The 20156-nt window shown below is 58.2% G+C and overlaps 1 protein-coding gene across 1 annotated transcript; it reads right to left on the bottom strand.

The window, feature by feature from the left end:
* Positions 1 to 699: 699 nt before the first annotated feature.
* RAB36 (RAB36, member RAS oncogene family) lies at positions 700 to 18943 on the bottom strand. Its single transcript, XM_062182505.1, has 11 exons — positions 18889 to 18943; positions 16302 to 16382; positions 12177 to 12268; positions 10738 to 10803; positions 10428 to 10529; positions 8745 to 8809; positions 7332 to 7387; positions 6485 to 6562; positions 6139 to 6229; positions 4738 to 4857; positions 700 to 4301 (listed from the first exon to the last, which is right to left on the bottom strand). The coding sequence occupies exons 2-11, from the start codon at positions 16368 to 16370 to the stop codon at positions 4237 to 4239; spliced, it is 804 nt and encodes a 267-aa protein (XP_062038489.1). The 5' UTR covers positions 16371 to 16382; positions 18889 to 18943; the 3' UTR covers positions 700 to 4236.
* Positions 18944 to 20156: the final 1213 nt, after the last annotated feature.

Below are 20156 nucleotides of genomic sequence, written 5' to 3'. Positions count from 1 at the left end.
TGGTGCCTGGAATACCACGGAGGCACCTGGATGAGGGGGAGGCGGCCAGGAAGCCTCCACACTGCCTGGAAAGGGGCGATGTGACAGCCACACTCCCCATCTGCCCATCAGCGTCCCTCAGGAGAGGCCCGACATATGGGAGGTGCCATTGCGAGGCCACAGCAGATGGAAAGAGAGCCCCAGGAGCTGTCTTGTCTCAGGGCAAGGCCTGAAGCCTCCAGTTTCTTGGGCGGGTGTGTGGGGGTGCACCCAGGGCCCCCCTCTGAGCTGTGCATTTTCTGAAATCGCACATGCGTGGCTGCCCTGGGCCTCCTGAGTCACTCTGTGTCCACCCCGGAGTCCCTCCAGCCCAGAATTCCCTAAGTGCCAGCCTCCCCGAGGGCTCAGACCTGCACAAGGGGCTGCCTCCCTGTCCCAGCCTGCACCTGCGTGGCCCTGGGGCTAATGCCCTTCACCCAGTCCCGCACCCACCTGGGGCACAGCCCTGTGAAATGGGGCTGGGCTGACACCTGTCTGGGCAGAGTTAAGTGGGGGAATGCAGAGGCCTGGGCCAGAAAGGGCTCCAGGAAAGCTGAACGTAGCAAAGAGAATTAGTGACTCAGTGAACATGCACCTTTCCCCAGCGCTGTGTCTCCCTCTACGCACAGTGGCCAGCTTTTCACCACTGTTAACCAAATATGACGAGGCGACTAAGCTTATGACAAGAAGAGCTTTATTTTGCTTATGTTTCTGGGAGTTCAAGTCCAAGACTGGCAGCCCTGTTAGCCTGACCTCCGATGAAGGTGGCTGATGACTGCAGAGCCAGGCTCGTGTGGCGAGCCAGAGAGAAGCTGCAGCTCAAATCAGGCTTCTGTATGCAACTGCTCCTGAGACCTGCTTTCCGGGGACACGCCCCCAGTGAAAACTGAGCCCCTCCTCCAAGTCTCACTTCCTACACACCGTTCACTGGGTTGCTTCTGTTCTCTTAGTACCATTGATGTGCGACTTGGGGGTTTGAAGGTCTGCCTGAGCCCAGGGGCCAGATCACGTTCAAACCAGAGCCAGCACTTAGATCTTAGGTGAGCTTAGCTCTCCTGGCTTATAGATCCCTTTGGGCCGGCACTGTGGCTCACTAGGCTAATCCTCTGCCTTGCGGCGCCGGCACACCGGGTTCTAGTCCCAGGCAGGGTGCCGGATTCTGTCCCAGTTGCCCCTCTTCCAGGCCAGCCCTCTGCTGTGGCCAGGGACTGCAGTGGAGGATGGCCCAAGTGCTTGGGCCCTGCACCCCATGGGAGACCAGGAGAAGCACCTGGCTCCTGGCTTCGGATCAGCGCAGTGCGCCGGCCACAGTGCACCAGCCACGGAGGCCACTGGAGAGTGAACCAATGGCAAAGGAAGACCTTTCTCTCTGTCTCTCACTGTCCACTCTGCCTGTCAAAAAAAAAAAAAAAAAAAAGACCCCTTTGGTTCTGAGGGGGAGCAAGGTTCATTGGCTAAAGGTCTACATCCCACCCCATCCCCCAAGCTGCTGCCACCTTGGTGGCTGCTCCTTCGCTGTGGAAGGCCCCAGGAGGGCTGGGAGGAAGGTGAGGTAGGCAGACACCCGGGACACAAGACTGAATGAGCTGGGAGCTGGGGTGAGTCTCCATGTCCATATGTCACCATGGCCGCAGGAGTGGGGATGGACTAAGAAAGACCATGGAGGCTATGACAGGGAGTGGGACAGCTGGGCTGGGGGAGCCTGCAGAGAGTTGGCCATGGCTGGGTCACAACCCTGGGTGACAGGGACTGGCACCACCCAGATGGAGGGCACATCTAAGAGATATGGGGCAGCCCCAAGGGCAAGGCCACCCAGAGTGGAGTTCCCACAGGGGTGGGGCAGAGGCAGAGCGGGACCAGGAGTGAGGAAGAGGACATGGTGCTCAGGCAGAACGTGTCCCCTCTTTTCAGCTCTCCATGTCTGTCTCCCCATCCTGCAGGGGTGCTGCGGTTATGTGAGCCCGGCCCCTCCATGCTCCTTGCTACAAGGGGGCTTCCAGGAGCTCGTGGAACATAGCAAAGACCCTCATGCAACTACAGGGATGGCCACTGGCAGCCCTGGGGCAGCTGGTAGAGGACCCTGGGCGGCAGTTCGTCAGAAAGGCAGGCTGCCAGGCAGTGTGGACAGCGTGGGGCTACCCTGGCGACGCTGCACACAAGCTGGCAAAGAGGGGGCCGTGCACACGGGAGACACAGGGGATGCTGCCAGCTGCCCGCGACACCAGCTCAGCAGTGGGCAATGCAACCCACTTTAAAACCTTTGAAAGTGACTTATATAAAGAAGTGTGTCCCACAAGGGCATTTCTTAAAGAAGTTTATCAGGGTGCAAAAAACGGAGAAATTCATGCGTGAGTTATCAAAAATCTCATGGACATCAATATTCTGAATAAACTACACATCGATTTAAATTTTTTTGCACCAAAATAAACTTTCAAAAAAAAAATTTATTGGGGCCGGTGCTGTGGCATAGCTGGTAAAAGCCTCCACCTGCAATGCCGGCATCCCACACAGGCACCGGTTCGAGTCCCGGCTGCTCCACTTCTGATCCAGCTCCTTGGTATGGCCTGGGGAAACAGTAGAAGATGGCCCAAGTCCTTGGGTACCTGCACCCACTTGGAAGACTCAGAAGCTTCTGGCTCCTAATCAGCACAGCTCTGGCTGTTGCAGCCATCTAGGGAGTGAACCAGCAGATGGAAGACCTCTCTCTCTGTGTCACTCTGCCTTTCAAAGACAGAGTGACAGAATGATCTCCCACCTGTGCTAATTCCCTCCCCCATACAGCTGGGGGTGGGCCGAGTCAAAGCCAAGAGCCAGCAACTCCATCCGGGCCTCCCACAGGAGTGGCAAGGACTTAAGGACTTGAGCCGTCACCTGCAGCCTCCTGGGCACGTTCGCAGGGAGCTGGACTGGACGTGGACTAGCTGGGACTTGGACCGACATTCTGATACGGGATGTTGGTGTCTCCAGCAGAGGCTTAATCCGCTGCGTTGCAATGCCTACCCCTACACTTGGCTTGTAGTGCCATTTGCACAAACTCTGTGAAGTACCTTCCCGTACACACAAAAAGAGAGGGCGGGCAATGGCACTGCTCCTCCCTCCCTCCCTCATCTTTCAAATAAATAAAATAGTTTTTTAAAAGAGCATTCTTTAAAAAAAAAAAAAACTAAAAATATGGCTATTACAAAACTATGCAGTAATGAACAGAAAGTGATGCCCAGGCTTCCCCTTGGTTTTTGGCAACAGCTATGAGCTTCTTTGATGAGTATCTGTAGTGTACCAGGCACCAACCACAAAATGCTCCCCAACAGACTTATCTGGCTGCCCACAGCACCAGGTCGGCGAGGTGAGTGGGCACAGCCCCTGGGCTGCGGGCATGCAGGGCAGGTGGAGGGCGGTGAGCTGCAGAGAGGCAGTGTTGATGGGCATGGAGGGCAGAGGGCTAGGGGGCCTGGGGGCAGGGTCATGTGTGCTGTGGGTGTGCAAGGGGAAGCAGTGGAGACAGAGACATGTCAGACTCAGAGGGATTCCAGAGTACTTCCAAGATGTGCAGGTACCACTACAAAAGACCCCAAGAGACAGGCAGGACTGGTGGGCGAGAGGGATGGGGAGGCAACAGTTGGGTACCGGGCTGGCCTGGGCGATGGCACAGCACTCACGGATTCAGGAGCGAGTGATCCGAGGGGGCCGTGTATCTTTTTCCCACAGCACAGCTGGGTGGATCCGTCATCCCTATGGGCCAGTGGCTTGGGCTGCCCCTCCCCGCCCACAGACTGGAGGCCAGGACCCTGGGGACTCCCATACGGGCCAGGAGGTGCCGACTCAGACAAGTCCTGCTTGCCTGGAACGCTGTGGTGAGGATTCTGAGGCCACGTCCAGGGTGGCTGGGAAGGAGGAACCCGCTGATGAGGCCACAGATGAGGGATGTGGCTGTCCTGAGTTTGCGGTCTGGACCTGAGGCTGCTCAAGGTCTAGGGTGACCATCGGGTGACCTGCAGGGAGGACTTTCTGGAGGTTCCTACAGTGACCCTACCTGGCCGGTAGGGGGCAGTGTGGGGCCCCTGGGAGGCCAGTGGCGACCTTCTTGCTGGCTCCTGGCCTGCCCGAGAGGAGGCAGATGTGCTGTGGAGCTTGGGGCTCCACATCAGCTCTCCCCAGTCACAGAAGCCGCTGCCCACACGCGTGCAGGGGGCCGGTGGGGGCCTGTGACGCAGGCTCCTGCTAACAGCAGCCCAGGCTGGAGGACTGCTGGGTCTCTTGGGACTCGGGTGGGCTTCCCTCCATCCCTGTGCAGAGGGGAGAAAGAGGTACAAGTTGGCGCCCTCCAAGCACCCTGTAGCCGACAATGGGCAGGGGCCACTCCTTCCCTGACAGCCACAGCCATGAACCTCAGTTCCTAGGTGTGTGCTTCAGGCCCCGGATGACCTGGCACAGGCCGAGGCTGGGGACATCACAGGTGGCATGGGGATGGGAAAGCTGGACCTAGGACACGCTTGCAGGGCCCCGGATGCCCCAGTCCAGGCCAGGAGGGCCAGGCAGGTGTCTGAGCTGGTGGGCAGGGGCAGGGCAGCTGCAGACCTGGGGCTGGGTGACAGCCCAGAACAGAGGGTTAAAGGAGGACATTGGGGTGCTGGGTTAAGGAAATGCAGGGTCCTGGGTTGGTGGACGTGGATTTCTGGTCACGAGCCGGCTGCCCAACCCACCAGCCTCGCCTGTACGCACGGATGAGGTCTCCGTCGCCGACCTGGAGCCGGGCGCCGTTCCTCCTGTCCAGGTCCTGCAGCACTGACCGCTCGAACGCCAGGGCAGCGACACGGCTGAAGAACGCCTTCACGTTCTCCCCTGCGGGCCCGCGACACGGCTGTGACCCCGGCTGCCTGTGCCCATGCCCTGGATGTGTTTGGAGGTGGGCCCCCCCAGGCTGGTGTGGGATCCCCTCTAGAGCACTCCTGCCAGTCACAGTGAGGGCCCTGGGGGGCAGCTCCGCCCACCTGCAGAACCAGCTTCCCCACCCGGCTCGAGCCCCCTCCCACCTCTGGGTCTTCGTTGCCTGTGTCTTCTCTTCTAATTGGTTGCCTCTGAGCACCCGCTAGGGGCAGTTGCTGCCTGGCCTCTCTCCATGCCTGCCCAGTGGGGCCGTGAGGCTCACCGTGCTGCTGGCCCTACAAGGCATCTTTGTGCCTCCTCCTACAGGTGGAGGTGCTGCACAGGGAGCAGCCAGGGTTCCAGTCCCAAACACACTTACTCACTCTGCCTTTGTACAGTTAACAACCTGCACAACCGCACGGGGCACGGTGAGCTTGCTGTTACTCTGACAAAGGAGGGTGGGTCCTCAGGGCACGAGCAACCTCTGTTGGGACGGAGCAGCAAGGGGGCACCTGGCACAGCACTGCCAGGTGTTTGCGCTGGGCTGGAGGAGGTGCTTCTGCCCTCAGCAATCACCCAGGCCCTGAGGGTCAGACGTCCATTTCCCTCTCCGCCATGGGGCTTGATTCCTGAGCCCCCAGAGCCGCCTCTGTGCCAGGGACTGCACAGAATTCCACGTATCCCGCAACTACCGGTGTCCCCAGACTCCGCCCTCGGCTTCCCTAGTTCTTCCTCCATGGTGTTTGTAATTTAAAGCACGTGTTTTCATTACAAATGATGGATGGCGCCAGCCAGCTTCCCAGGCAGAGAGACTCAGGCTGGAAGAAGCCGGGCAGCTTGCCCAGGGCTAGAGGGGGGCTGGTGCGGCCGGGAGGAGCAGTGAGGAGTGGGACAGGTGAGAGCCGGGGCCAGGCAGCAACATCTCAGTGCTCAGACAAAACCCAGGAAGGGGCAGCAGCTCCTGCATCTCTGGTCCCTCCCATGTGCCAGGTGTGGCCACACAGCCACCGTCTACAGGTTCCAGGTGAGGGCTGTGTGTGGCTCCCAGCCCTGCCACTTCTTCTCCGGGGACCTGAGGGGTAACTCCGCAGGGGGAAGCAGAGCCTACCTCCCAGGTGTAGTGGGGGCACTGTCCTCCACCCCTCCATGAGGCAGGACTCCCCAACTCTTTCTAAAGGGATAGAGATGCCGCCAGGCCCCACGCCATGCCAGAGCCCTGGGAGGACCCACCACGGTGGCGCCCCAAGCCCCACTCACCTGTCTTGGCTGACACCGACCAGTACTCGGCCTGCATCTCACTGGCCAGCTGCACGGCCTCGGCTTCTGCCTGCTCACACGCCGCCCCTGACTGCGAGAAGTACCTGGCTGACCCAGCGTCCCGGCCTCTTCCCCACCCTGGCTCCCCCATCTCACCCTAGGACAATGGGGCGGCCTCACCATGGGGAGGGGGTCCACCCCTCTCTTGGAGGCAGCATAGGGACCTGGAGTCCCTTTCCCCTTCAGCCCCAAAGCCCGTGTCTTTGAACTCCAACTTTAGACATGAGTCCCTCCCACCCCTCCTGGCCCAGCCTGGCCCCACCCCGCCCTGCCCCGCCCCACTCACCAGAAGATCCTTCTTGGTTCCCACGAGGAAGATGAGGCAGGAGCCAGCCTCGTTCTCCCTCAATGCATCCTTCAGCCACTGTCTGGAAAGTACCGGGGTGGGGTGGGGGTGACATGGGCAGAGACATATCACCCACCTACCCAGAGGGGCCTACGGAAGACTAGGGGACAGGGTGCAGCCTCCAGGGCTGGGAGCACAGAGCGGGGAGGTGCAGGGAGGGTCCCTTGGCCCACGCTGCCAGAGGAGGGTGCTGGGCCTGGTAGGGGACAATGAAGACCACCCCCCGCCTTGGCCCTGGCTCTGCCTTCACCCTGTGAGACCTCGGGCGAATCCTGCTTTGCAATCAGCTCAAAAGATCACCCTGGCCCCTCATTCACAGGGTTTGAGATGCTGGGTGTGAACACCCGGAATAAATGTAGGATCGGGGCTTTGCTGGACGGTTCCAGACAGAAGCAAGATGGCTCCCCCCAACCTCCGGCCCTGCTGGGATGGGCCATATCTCTGCCCAAGACAGCAAGATTCATGTCCCGGGCCAGGGCAAAGCGAACATGATGACTGCAGTGAGGGTGACTAAAGTGAGGCATGGCCCTTGGGAACACATTCCTCTCCACCCCCCACCCCCCACCCCCGTGGGGCTGTCCTGGCCGTGTGCCCCTGGGAAGCAAGTCTCCAGGGGTAAGAGGGCAACTGGACAGGAAGTGGCCTGTGGGCAGCTGGTCTGGACAAAATTTGCCCAGTTAACTCATGCCTACTGCCAGGGGCCCAGCCCACCAGCCTGAGGTCTTGGGGAGCCCTTTCGGGCAGTCTCCTGAGCTTTGGGGGACCCCGAGGCCACAGCGCCTGGGACTTGCCTGGTATGTTCCAGGGTTTGTATGTCGGTGAGGTCAAAGGCCGAGACGATCACTGGACACGCAGTGGGGGAGGGGGGAAGCACAGCCAATCAGCAGCAGGCAAGGCCAAGAGGGAGACCCAGGGGACTCCACTGGGGCATTCCCTGCTCCCAGGGTTCCCCGGATCCTGAGCAACTGCTGGGGTGGTCCCAGGCATCGGCCCTGGGGAGGAGACAACTCTGGCTGTCCCACAGACCTGCCCTCCCCTGCCTGCAGGGAGCAGGAAGCAGTGGGTGGGTTTTGGTGTCAGACACCCTGTGCCACTTAGGGCAAAGGTTAGCACCAGTCGGGGGAGGGTCTTAATGGTTGAGAGCCTCAGTTTCCCCATCTGTCAACTGGAGGTGGGGGGCATTCAACCTGAGCAGCTTTTGGTAAAACTGTTGGTCTGGGGTCTGACGCGGGGCACTGTCAACCAGTGGCAGCAACCAGCTGGAGGGAGACAACTGGTGGGGCTGGGTGGGAGGAAAACTGGGAGATGCGACCCCCACCCTCATCTCCTCTCACTACAGGCCCCACCCTGGCCCCTTGTGTTGAGAGTGGTACTGTGGGCACACACCTGCTCTCTACTGCCCTCTAGTGGTGTGAGTGGGGCCGGGCAGAGGGAGATGACTGGCAATGGGGCATTTGGTTGCCTTGGGTGGGGGTGTGCCAGGTGCCTCACACCTCTTCTTCCCAGGGGGTGGCCGCCCAGGGAGAGAGAGGCCTGCAGAGGTGACGGGTGCAGGAAGCCACCGTGGATGTGACCAAGCCAGAGCTCTGACTCCCAGGCTCGGGCTCGCGGAGCGCGTTTCCTGTTTTTGCCGCTTTCGGACCCGAATGAGCGTGCTGTGGCTTTGCACCGCTGCTGCGCAGGCATAACCGGGCCTCCGCATCTCGGGTCTGGCTCCGAATGCTCTGGGCAATCGTCGCAAGCCTCCTGCTCCGAGCCCGTCCTGTCTTCCTCCTGGGAGGCTGGGGTCGGCATGGGGACTTTCCTGCCACCCTAAGTCCTGCCCAGTGCCTGGTCTGCCATCGGCCCTGCTGGCCCCCACCTGATCCTGCCAGTCCTACCGCGGCCCACCTTCCGCCCCTCCTCTCCGGCTTCAGCCACCCCCATCCCCTGCTGAGATCAGACAAGCCTGTCCCCACCTCCCTGGAGTCTTGAGACGTCTGCAGTGCTTCCTCTCCAGCCTGGGGTTGCGACTTAAGGCGCACACCCTCCACCACAGGGACCCTGAAGACGGCCAAGAGCCCCAGCTTGGAGGCGGCTTCCCTGTCCCCAGTGTTTCCTCAGTGGCTCAAAGGGGACAGGAGCCCGGCACCCTTGCAGAGGACCTGGGCTTCCCGCTGCTGCGCGTGGCTGAGGGCCCTGCCTTGGCACAACTACTCACCCTGGGCACCACGATAGTAGGCGGACGCGATGCACTTGAACTTCTCCTGCCCGGCTGTGTCCCAGCTGTGCCATGGGAGAGAGGGGAAGGGAAACAGTGGGGGCAGGTTAAGCAGTCGCAGTGTTCTAGGCCAACAGGCGAGTGGGACCGTGTGTGTGTGTGTGTGTGTGTGTGTAGGAGGCTCAGGGCCTGCAGGTGCACAGCCTCTAGGAAGTACCTGCTGGGAGCCAGCCATTCCTGCCCCTAGCTCCTTATGATGCTTTTGTGGGTGCCCTGGGCAGGCTGGTGGGGGGAGGGGCATAGTCCCCTGCCTGCACGGAGCCGCAGCTCAGCCCTTCTGACTGCAGATGGAGCATATGGAGATGGAAGTTCACCTCAGAGGAGGCCCTGGGCTCCAAGCCAGGCCTCCAGCTGTGGCTCTGCCACATGCTCAGGCGTGGCAGGGGTCCCTGCTTCCGTGTGGGGGTGGGAGTGTCTGACAGGGACACTCCCCGGCCGCTCAGATCGGTCAGCTATGGCTCTCTGGAGCACCATGTTGAGAAGGGCTCAGAAGCGAAGCACTGTGTCCACAGAAGAGAATGCAATCATCGATTGGTGATGTCTGCCAGGGGCACAGCATGGCATAGGGGAAGGTGCACATGCCACGATCTATTGGCTCTGGCTGGGAACGGGGCAGGTGGTCTACGTGCAAGGTGAGTCTGAAAATCCACGCTCCATCTATCAGACCACAGTTTAACTTCCTCAGGAAATGGAAGTGTAGACAAGTCTGAAACGATCCATGGATGGTCTGTTTTTTTTTTCCAAGTGATCTAGCATGACGCAGCCTTTTGGGCTTCATTCTTTCATTAATTCCCTCATAAATTTTCCTTCCTTTCTGAAGATGCAGGGGTAGGCAGCTGGGAGGGGGCCAGAGGCAGCTGGCAGTGGCTTCAAGGTAAGGACAGAGCCCCTGTTTTACTGTGGCCACAGCAGTGAGCTTGGCCATCAGCCATTCCTTCCGTGGCTCCCCCTGGGCTGCCCCGCCCTGGGCTCCGTCAGCCTCCAGGTTCCTCAGGCCCACGGCCCCGTGTGCCATGGCCTCCTTTGCTCCTGATTGGTGCCGTATTCTCCCCGGGCAGGATGGGCACCAAGTGGCCCAGGACTGCATGGGGGCACTGTGTCACCAGTTAGGAATGGACACCCACAGGATCTGCAGCCCAGGCAGGCAAGGGCAATGGAGGTATGAACCCAGGGAGGAAGAGAGGCCTGGAGATTGAGACCGGGGGTCGGGAGGTGGCCAAGAAAATGGGTGGAGCAGAGGCAGCCATTGAGCATTCCAGGCCTGAGGAAGGGACTTGGACGGTGGGGCCTCTGCAGAGTGGGATCGTGGGAGCTCCAGATAGCAGAGAGGCAGGAGCTGGAGGCCACTGGGAGGTGGAAGCAGGTGGGCAGGTCTGACGGCCCACACGGGACAATAACAGTGATGGAGCGGGTGTGCGGGCCGGGGACTTGGGGAGCTGGGAGGCCCGGTTCCACACATCCAGCCCAGGCCCTGCTTGTCCAGACAGGGCCTTGCTGAGCGCCTCGGGGCACAGGGGAGAAGGAACTCGCCTAGGCCGTTCCCAGGTGCCTCTGGGAAGGCCTCCCGGGAGCCAAGGGTGGGAACTGGCACCACACGACCTCGGTGACGAAGACGGGACTTACATCTGGAGGCTGTAGGGAACCCCAGCCACCTCAAAGCGCTCGATCTCAAAGTCCACCCCGATGGTGGCCTTGTAGTCCCGGTCGAACACGTTCTTGCAAAACCTGTGGGGGCGAGGACGTGGCTGTCAGAGGGGCGTCCTTTTGGACGGGAACACGTGCAAAAGCTTTGCTCGTGAAGTCGGGTGGCAGACAACACCCACAGCAAGAGACCGCCCACCAGGCCGAGGGGGCGGGGCTCCCGGCGGCCCCCTGGCTGTTCTCTGGGCCTCCCAGGGTAAAGGTGTGCCGACCTGGTGCCGGCAGGGCGCACCTGTGGATGAGGCTGGTCTTCCCCACGTAGAGATCACCAACGACCACCACCTTGGACAGCTGGAGCCTGCGAGAAATATGCCCGTGTTGCTCTTGGGCGTGGTTTCAAGATCTTTCCAACATGGGGCCCCTCTCCTTCCCTGAGCTCTCTGCTGGGGTGGCATCGTCCAGAGATGGCTCTCTGCTGGACGAGGGACAAGCCATAAAATGTCACAAAATGTCAGAGAAAGACCCCGGGTGGGGCTGTGGCAACCAAGAGCCATGTCCAAGCTGGCAGGGGGAGCTGCCATGCAGAGGGTACAGGAAGACGGAGGCACAGGAGTGGGTAGGCAGCCCCTGCAGCCTCCTGTGCACTCGCTGGGGCTGTGCACCCGTGCGGGCTCCGGCTCCTGACAAGCAGGAACTCCCTGACCAGGACACCATCACCTGCTCACTCAGTGGGGTCCCGAAGGGTCAGACAAGCCGAGGGGTGTGCTACGGAAAGGGACCTGGGCTCGGCACATCTGGGCTGTGGCTTGAGGCTAATCAGCTCTGGACCTGTTGGGCTCCCTAGCCACCCTGTTTCTCTCTCTGTCTCTGTCTCTGTCTCTGATTTGGCCTTCCATGTTGGCACTTCTGGGACTGCTGACAATGCTTTAAGGGTTCCTGTAGCTCGGGTCCGAGTTGTGGCATGGCAGCTTAAGCTGCCACATCTCATATCTGAATGCCAGTTTGAGTCCTGGCTACTTTGTTTCCAACACAGCTTCCAGCTAACCCACCTGGGAAAGCAGTGGAGGATGCTTCCCAAGTACCTGGAAGTGGAAGTCCTTGGGCCCCTGCCACCCAAGGGGGAGACTGGATGGAGGGCTAGGCTGCTGGCTTTGGCCTGGTTCAGCCCACCGCAGCTATTTGGGCAGTAAACCAGCAGATGGAAGATCTCTCTTTCCTCTCTCTCTCTCTGTAACTCTGCTTTTCAAATACATATTTTTTGAAAAATAAAAGGAAAGAAAAGAAGAATAAACAGCATAATTGTTACAAAACACTTGTGCCACTGGTGTCTGGTGCTACCAGTGTGAGAACAAGGAACAAGACAGGTCAGCTCTGGCGACGTCCAGAAAGGCAAACCCACAACCTGTGAGCTGAGTTCCTAGGGCTCAGAAGCACAAAGGAGGGGCTGGGGGTCAGGGGCAGTGGGGGGGGGGGTCAGAGAAGGCTCCCCGAGGTCCTGGCACTGACCAGCAAGGGGAAGGGAAAGCACGGGGAGTGGGACAGACAGAGGAGATGCACCTGCGCTGTGGCCTCGGCCTGAAAGCCCAGTCGGTGAGCCAAGGGCAGTTGCCCCACACACAGACGCCTGGGCAGGCGTGGTGTTTCGTCTGCTCATTCGTCTGTTCACACGGTCATTCACGCGCTCATTCCTTCCCACTGTCTCTGCTCCCATCCCGCGCCTCGTGGGCTCACCCGACAGTCCCCGTGTCCCGGCGCTGGCAGGCTGTGCTGACCTGCCCGTCAAAGTGCTCCTTGAGTTGCAGGCAGGCATCGGGCGTATACCACTGCACAGAGACAGACAGACAGACAGACAGATGAGCACATCCTCCCGCCAGGCTGCAGCTCCAACCCCCAAGCTGGGCAGCGAGGGAGTGTCTTAGTATTTGGCTATTAAGACGGGATGAGGGCCAGACGTGTGGCCTAGCGGTTAAGACACCAGCATTCCATATTGGAGGGTCTGGGTTCAACACCCAGCTCCGGCTCCTGACTCCAGCTTCCCGCTAATGTGGACCCCAGGAGGCAGCAGTGATGGCTCAAGGAATTGGGTCCCTGCCACCTGCTGTGGGAGACCTGGATTGAGTCCTGGCACCAGCTGAGAGGCCGCTTCAGGCATCTGGGGAGTGAACTAGCAGACGGGTGCTCTCTCTGTCTCTGTCCCTTTGTCTTTCTGCCTCTCAGACAAATAAATAAATTGGCACCGGTGTTGTGATACAGTGGGTTAAGCTGCCGCTTGCGATGTGGGCATCCTGTATTGGAGTGCTGGTTCCAATCCGGCTTGCTCTGTTTCTGATCCAGCGCCCTGGGAAAGCAGCAGACGGTCACTCAAGTATGGGGTGCCCACCGCCCACATGGGAGATCTGATTGGAGCTCTGAGCTCCTGGTTTCGGTCTGGTCTGGCCCAGGCTGCTGCAGCCATTAAGGGTGTGACCAGCAGATGTTAGATCTTTTGCTCTCTCTTTCTCTCACTCTTTGTCATTCTTTAAAATAAATAAATAGGGGCTGGCGCTGTGGTGTACTGGGTAAAGCTGCCACCTGCAGTGCTGGCATCCCATATGGGTGCTGGTTCAAGTCCTGGTTGCTCCACTTCCGATCCAGCTCTCTGCTATGGCCTGGGAAAGCAGTCAAAGGGCCTTTGGGCCCCTGTACCTGTGTGGGAGACCCAGTGGAAGTTCTTGGCTCCTGGCTTCAGATCAACCCAGCTCTGGCTGTTGTGGCCATTTGGGGGAGTGAACCAGCAGGTGGAAGACCTCTCTCTCTTTCTCTGCCTCCCTGTAACTCTGCCTTTCAAATAATGAATAAATATTTAAAAATAAATAAAATTTAAAAAGTCATCTGGACATAGGTGGGATGCACGCCTTGTTGTATAATTAGAAAAAAAAAAATACGAAACTAAAAATGACCTCGAGTTTTTGCCATTGGGTTGGCCAGGGCGGAGCATGGACAGGGCGAGGCTGTGGGAAGAAGCGTGGAGGCTGCCGGCGAGCTCCTCGTGTACGGCAATGCTGCCCTTGGCTCTTATTCGGTTCTGCCGGGCACCGCTTGACCCCACAGCTCACCGCCCCAGCCCTGGTGTCTCTTCCGGGTTCTCAGGTATCAGTTTGGGTGCTGCCCTGGCCCCTCCGTCCTCTAAGCTCCAGCTGTGGGTGAGGCAAGCAGGGAAGGAGCCTTCACAAAGGGCAAGTGATGAAACCGCTCGGGGCCCCGGTCTCCTCATCTTTAAAATGGGCATCCTCATGAGAGCTACCTTTCATGTGGTTGCTGGAGGAGTCCCTGAGTCACACTGGTGAGCAGCCGGGTCGAGCAGCCCACACTCACGCGGAACAGTGTCAGCAACCTCGTGAGAGGCGCCTCTGAGCCTCGCTGTCCTGCCCCGGGAAACAGGGTCCTTGGTCCCATGAGACCCGGGCTGTTTGCGCCACTCACGCCTCTCTTCCTCGTGGCTCACGCATCACCAGTCCCCGTCACCTCTGGCTACCTCTGTCGTGTGCTTCAGGGAGAGCACCTGCCTGAGGTTTTGTCGTGATGGAAGCCCTTGGGGGAACGCGGCCATGAGCCTGGGATTTGAAGGCTTTCTCTGTGGGTGTGGGGAGCAGGAACGTGGCAGGGGGAGTTAAAGAAGGAAGAAGGGGTGGGTGTTGCGGTACAGTGGCTAAACGGCCAATTGGGACGCCCACACCTGGAAGGCAGCAGGTGACGGCTCAAGTAGGTGGGCCCCTGCCACCCACGTGGGAGACCCAGCACCCAGCTTCACAGCTTCAGCCCTGGCCCAGCCTTGGCTGTTACAGGCATTCGGGGAGTGAACTAGAAGATGGGAGGTCCCCTCCTTCTCAGATAAAATAAACGCAGTAAAAGGTCACTCCACAGAGAGACTATCTCCCTCCATGTCTATCTCAAGTCACACGCAGGTGACAGCTAACAGTAGGGTCTTAAGAACCTTCCAGAAATATTTCCTGCGTGTATGAACAGACACAGAAATTTCTTGTCTCCCTTTCTTCTTTTTTCTAAACACATGAGGGCATGCTATACACACTCACTTACATGCCGTTCCACTCCTGGCATTTTTACCTAACAATTCACTTTGGTCGACTTCGACGGCAGCAGACAGTGGCACTGTGTACGCAGCCCCCTCTCGGAGGACATTTCTGTAGGGTCTGACCTGTTCTTAGAAACTGCTGCAGGGGCCAGCACTGTAGAGCAGGGGTGAAGCCAGAGCTTCTAGCACCAGAGTCCCAGGTCAGAGGGCCGGCACAAGGCCCACGTCTTGGCTGCTCTGCTTCCAATCCAGCTTCCTGCTGCTGTGCCAGGAGACGGCCCAAGTACTTGGGCCCCTGACACTGTGTAGGAAACCAAGATGGAGTTCTGGGCTCCTGGCTTTGGCCTAACCAGGACCTGGCTGCTGTGGTCATCTGGGGGAGTGAATCATATATGGAAGATCTCCCTCTATATCTCTTTTGATGCTTTGCCTTTCAAATAGATAATTTAAAAAAAAATTGTTTATTTGGAATTCAGAGTTAGAGAGAGAGCGATTTCAATCTTTCATTGGTTGGTTCACTCCCTAAATGGCCACAACAGCCAAGGCTGGGCCTGGGGAGAGCCAGGAGCTTCATCTGGGTCTTCCACGTGGGTGCAAGGACACAAGCATTTGAGCCATCTCCTGCTGTTCTTCCAGATGCATAAGCAGGGAGCTGGATTGGAAGTGGAACAGCCAGGACTGTAACCGGTGCCCATACGGGATGCTGGCGGTGGCTTAACCCACTCCACCACAATGCCAGCTACAAAATAAAAAAATTTTTTTTTTGACAGGCAGAGTGGATAGTGAGAGAGAGAGAGACAGAGAGAAAGGTCTTCCTTTTGCCGTTGGTTCACCCTCCAATGGCCGCTGCGGCCAGCGCATCACGCTGATCCAAAGCCAGGAGCCAGGTGCTTCTCCTGGTCTCCCATGCGGGTGCAGGGCCCAAGGACTTGGGCCATCCTCCACTGCACTCCCTGGCCACAGCAGAGAGCTGGACTGGAAGAGGGGCAACTGGGATAGAATCCGGTGCCCTGACCGGGACTAGAACCCGGTGTGCCGGCGCCACAAGGTGGAGGATTAGCCTGTTAAGCCACGGCGCCGGCCACGAAATAAATTTTTTTAAAAAGATGTAATAAAAAAAATCTGCAGTACCTGGCCTCGTGCACACTGTACACCTGTGCCAGCAAACCTGCTGAGAAAACTCCTAGAAATAGAATGCTGGGTCAGCAGGCAGGGCCTCTGCAGTGTTGGTAAATATTGTCCCACTGCACCCTTCAGAGTCTGTGCTGATTTGTACTTCCTGTTGTAATTAATATATTAAAAAGTTTATTTATTTATTTTAAAGGCAGAAAGAGACAGAGAGTGTGTGTGTCAGAGAGACAGAGACACACAGAGATCTTCCATTTGCTGGTTTGCTCCCCAGATGCCTGCAACAGGTGAGGATTCTCCCGGGGAGACCCGACGTGAGGAATTCTCACGGAATAGCAGCTGTGAGAGGCGGAGCAGCTTCCTCACGGTCACACAGCACAGGGACAAGATCAGGACCGTCTGCCTACAAAGTCTGAGCCCTTAGAACCTCCATGCCACAACCGCCCTGTGTGACACAAGCCCTCTGTCACCATCAACCTGCCGGCCTGTTTTGGGCAAGCCTACACCCAGTTTCTCAAGAACTCTGGTCAACGTGGCGAGAGACAGGCCTCCCTGGTTCACCTGCTGTTATTTCTGGGGTGAGTGCAGGCTGTGGGGAGGAAGCTGGATGGGGCCACCGTTGTCAGGAGAGCAACACAGACAAACACGGACCCTACCTTCGGGAAGCTGGTGATGACACGGTCCCGGCTCACAGGGGGGCCCACAGGTGTCAGGGAGGACCTCATTCTTCCAGCGTCCTGTGGACCGAAACCAAGGCACGGAGCACATTAAATGAAATGTGTACAAGGGGCCGGCGCTGTGGCACAGCAGGTAAAGCCGCCGCCTGCAGTGCCGGCATCCCATGTGGGTACCAGTTCGAGACCAGGCTGCTCCACTTCCGATCCAGCTCTCTGCTATGGCCTGGGCAAGCACCAAAAGATGGCTCAAGTTCTTGGGCCCCTGCACCTGCGTGGGAGACTCTGAAGAAGCTCCTGGCTCTGGATCAGTGCAGCTCTGGCCATTGCGGTTATTTGGGGAGTGAACCAGCAGATGGAAGACCTCTCTCTCTCTCTGCCTCTCCTTCTCTCTCTGTAACTCTGACTTTCAAATAAGAAAATAAAATCTTTTTAAAAAAATTGTGTGGAAAGCTTTTGTTTTGGACTAGCCTCCTGGACCAGGCCTTGGCAGACCAGATCAAACCAGCATGGTGTCACTCATGCCAAATCCCACGTCATCAAACTCAACTTTGAAATAGGTCACTTTTCCAAAAACACAAAGAACAGGAGATCCACAGCAGCGATCAAAATGGACCCATTTGGGGCCAGCGCTGTGGTACAGCAGGTTAAACTGCCGCCTACAGTGCTGGCATCCATATGGGCACTGGCTTGTGTCCCGGCTGCTCCACTTCTGATCTAGTTCTCTGCTAATGGCCTGAGAAGGCAGTGGAAGATGGCCCAAGTGCTTGGGCCCCTGCACCCACATGGGAGACCCGGAGGAAGCTCCTGGCTTCGGATCAGCCCAGCTCCAGCTGTTGTGGCCATTTGGGGAGTGAACCAGCAGGTGGAAGACCTCTCTCTCCCTCCCTCTGTCTGTTAACTCTGCCTCTCAAAATAAATAATTTTTTTAAAGCCTATCATTTACCCGAGTGAGCACAAGTAGAGTCCCTGTGCTTTCACCCTGGAAGGAAAGGCCTTTCGGGATGACCCATCTGCCTGCTGTGTTCTGTTTCTGTTTTCCTTATAAAATCCACCCCCTTGGCTCAGCTTACAGGAACACCCACTCCATTTTATAAAAGGAGGTGTTGCTCAATTCTAGACTTGCAAATGAAAGCCAATTAAGATCTTGCTAAATTTGCTGCAATTCCATATTTCCAAGAGAGTTAGGGAGACATGCAAGCCTGGGGACTCACCCACAGTTTCTGCCTAAACTTTTCATTAGCTTTCAAACCAGATCCAGGGGCTGCCAGTGTGGTTTAGTGATTAAGCCGCTGCCTGTGCCATGGGCTTCCCATATAGGTGCCGGTTCAAGTCTCAGCTGCTCCACTTCCAATCCAGCTCCCTGCTAATGTGCCTGGGAAAGCAGTGGAGGATGGCCCAGGTGCTTGGGCCCCTGCAACCCATGTGGGAGACCCCAGTGGAAGCTCCTGGCTTTGGCCTGGCCCAGCTCCAGTCATTGGGGCCATTTGGGGAGTGAACCAGTGGATGGAAGATCTCTCTGTCCCTCCCTCTCTCTCTGTAACTCTGCCTTTCAAATAATTATTCTTGGGGGAAAAAACGGGGCCAGCGCTGTGGCATAGTGAGTAAAGTCACCACCTGCAGTGCCAGTATCCCATATGGGCAAAGGTTCTAGTCCTGGCTGCTCCTCTTCTGATCCAGCTCTCTGCTATGGCCTGGGAAAGCAGTAGAAGATGGCCCAAGTCCTTAGGCCCCTGCACCTGCATGGGAAACCCGGAAGAAGTTCTTGGCTTTGGATTGGCCAGCTCTGGCTGTTGCAGCCAACTGGGGAGTGAACCAGTGGATGGAAGACCTCTGTCTCTCTGTCTCTCTGTCTCTCTCTCTCTCTCTCTGCCTCTCCTTCTCTCTTTGCGTAACTCTTTCAAATAAATAAATAAATCTAAAAAAACAAACAAACAAACCCAAAACCCAAACAAAACAAAACAAAAACATATCCAAGCCTCCCTCTGCCAGAGGTCACTGGGACACCGGACCTCAGGCCATCTCTGTCCATTCAGGGAGTACGGAGAGGTCGGGGTGGGCCGGCCTGCTCCATCCTGCCTAGGAGTCAGAAGACCTGACAGGTGTCTCTGGGAAAGAGACCCAGCTCTGAGCTTCCTCCACCGGGTGGGAGGCGCGGTGCAAACACCAGGCCTTGGAAGCGGCGTGGGGGAGGGATGCCCCGTTCCCACTCCTGTGACCTGGGCGGGCTGGGGGCTTAAGTTCCCGCCAACAGACCTCTCCCCAGGAAGCCCCCCCCACGCCTACTGCACAGCCCGCCTCCATCTCCTGTTCCCGTCCAGCCTCCTCTGCCGTCAGGATGGCCTCGCCCACGGCCTGTTCTTGTCCTTCCCTTCTCATCCCTCCCGGTCCAGCGCGGGCCTGGCCCAGGTCCGGGGCACCCAGGCCATGCGGACGCCCCGAGCTGCAGGCCGAGTTCACGTTCCTGGCGGGGTGGGGATGCGGGAGGTGAGACACGGGTGGAGCACACGACGCGCTGGGGACCCCGGCCTCCCGGACGTGTCTGCACCGGATGAGGGTCTGGACTCACCCGCAGCGCCCGCGAACGCTCCGTGTTCCGCGCCGCCTCAGCTGGCCGCACCCGCGGCCCGGGATCTCTACGGCAACGCAGGCCACGCGGGAACCGCGCGAATCTGACCAATCCCAGACGTCGGGGGCGGGGCCTGGGCGGGGTTGGCAGCGGAGCGAGTCCGGTGGGCAGTCAGAACCGGCGATCACCATGGCGACGAGAGCCTCCCTGGAGGAGTCCGGGCGGGTGAGACTCCAGGGAGTTGGCGGAGATCACCATGGCAACGAGGGCGGCAGGCGGAGTCACGGAGACCAGAGGGTGGGGCTTGGGGTATAGGGGCGGGGTCTGGGCGGGGCGGACCGAGCCTGTGATCGCCTTGGTGGAGAGGCGTGGTGGCACACGTGATACGATTGGCATGGGCCGGCGGTATGGAGCAGCGGGTAAAGCTGCCGCCTGTGATGCCGGTTCGAGTCCCGGCTGCTCCACTTCCAATCCAGCTCCCTGTTAGCCTGGGAAAAGCAGAGGAGGATGGCCCAAATGGTTGGGCCCCTGCCACCCATGAGGGAGACCTGGAGGAAGCTGTCGCTCTGGCCTGGCCCAGTCCTGGCCGTTGGGGAGCAAACGATTGGATAGATCTCTCTGTCTCTCCTCTCTCTGTAACTTTTTCAAATAAATATTTTTTAAAAATGTCAGTAGTTTCGGTGTTTAATTGGAGTTAAGCACCCAGCAGCGACAAGAGATGGACATACCTACCATCTACTGACTTTAATTTGCATAATTGTGAATTCAGGGTTGTCTGAGTGACATATGTCCGGCTGCTGGAGTTCATGCTACAAAATTAATTTCCTTAATTGATGCCTGTCAAACAGCTGGCCGGAGTCACTGAGCCTCTCTGTTAGTTAGTTTCCATTTGGAAGGAAATGGAAAAGGATTTTCGGGTTTCCCAGCCTTGAAAGTCTGCTTGTTTCCCAGATAAGGAGAGAAAGTGAGTTACAACTAGTGAGTTACAACTCCAGCTGGAAGATTTCTGATTTCCACCTCTGTAGGCTTCCCACCATCTTTCTCTCTCTCTCTCTCTCTCTCTTTTGTGACAGGCAGAGTGGACAGTGAGAGAGAGAGAAAGAGAAAGGTCTTCCTTTTCCGTTTCACCCCCCAAATGGCTGCCACAGCCGGTGCACTGCGGCCGGCGCACCGCGCTGATCCGAAGCCAGGAGCCTGGTGCTTCTCCTGGTCTCCCATGGGGTGCAGGGCCCAAGGACTTGGGCCATCCTCCACTGCACTCCCGGGCC

This window comes from Lepus europaeus, chromosome 23 (assembly GCF_033115175.1).
Source record: "Lepus europaeus isolate LE1 chromosome 23, mLepTim1.pri, whole genome shotgun sequence".
Lineage (NCBI taxonomy): Eukaryota > Metazoa > Chordata > Mammalia > Lagomorpha > Leporidae > Lepus > Lepus europaeus.
Note: the sequence above shows the minus strand (reverse complement) of the source record. Positions and strands in the feature narration are given on the sequence as shown.

Excerpts from the sequence above, each read along its gene's own strand:
- RAB36 (XM_062182505.1), bottom strand. The coding sequence starts at position 16,370 with ATGAGGTCCTCCCTGACACCTGTGGGCCCCCCTGTGAGCCGGGACCGT. Across the intron at positions 10,530-10,737 it reads AAGACCAGCCTCATCCACAG|GTTTTGCAAGAACGTGTTCG; the intron begins GTGCGCCCTGCC and ends TCGCCCCCACAG. Across the intron at positions 4,302-4,737 it reads CGGCGACGGAGACCTCATCC|GGATGGAGGGAAGCCCACCC; the intron begins GTGCGTACAGGC and ends CCCTCTGCACAG.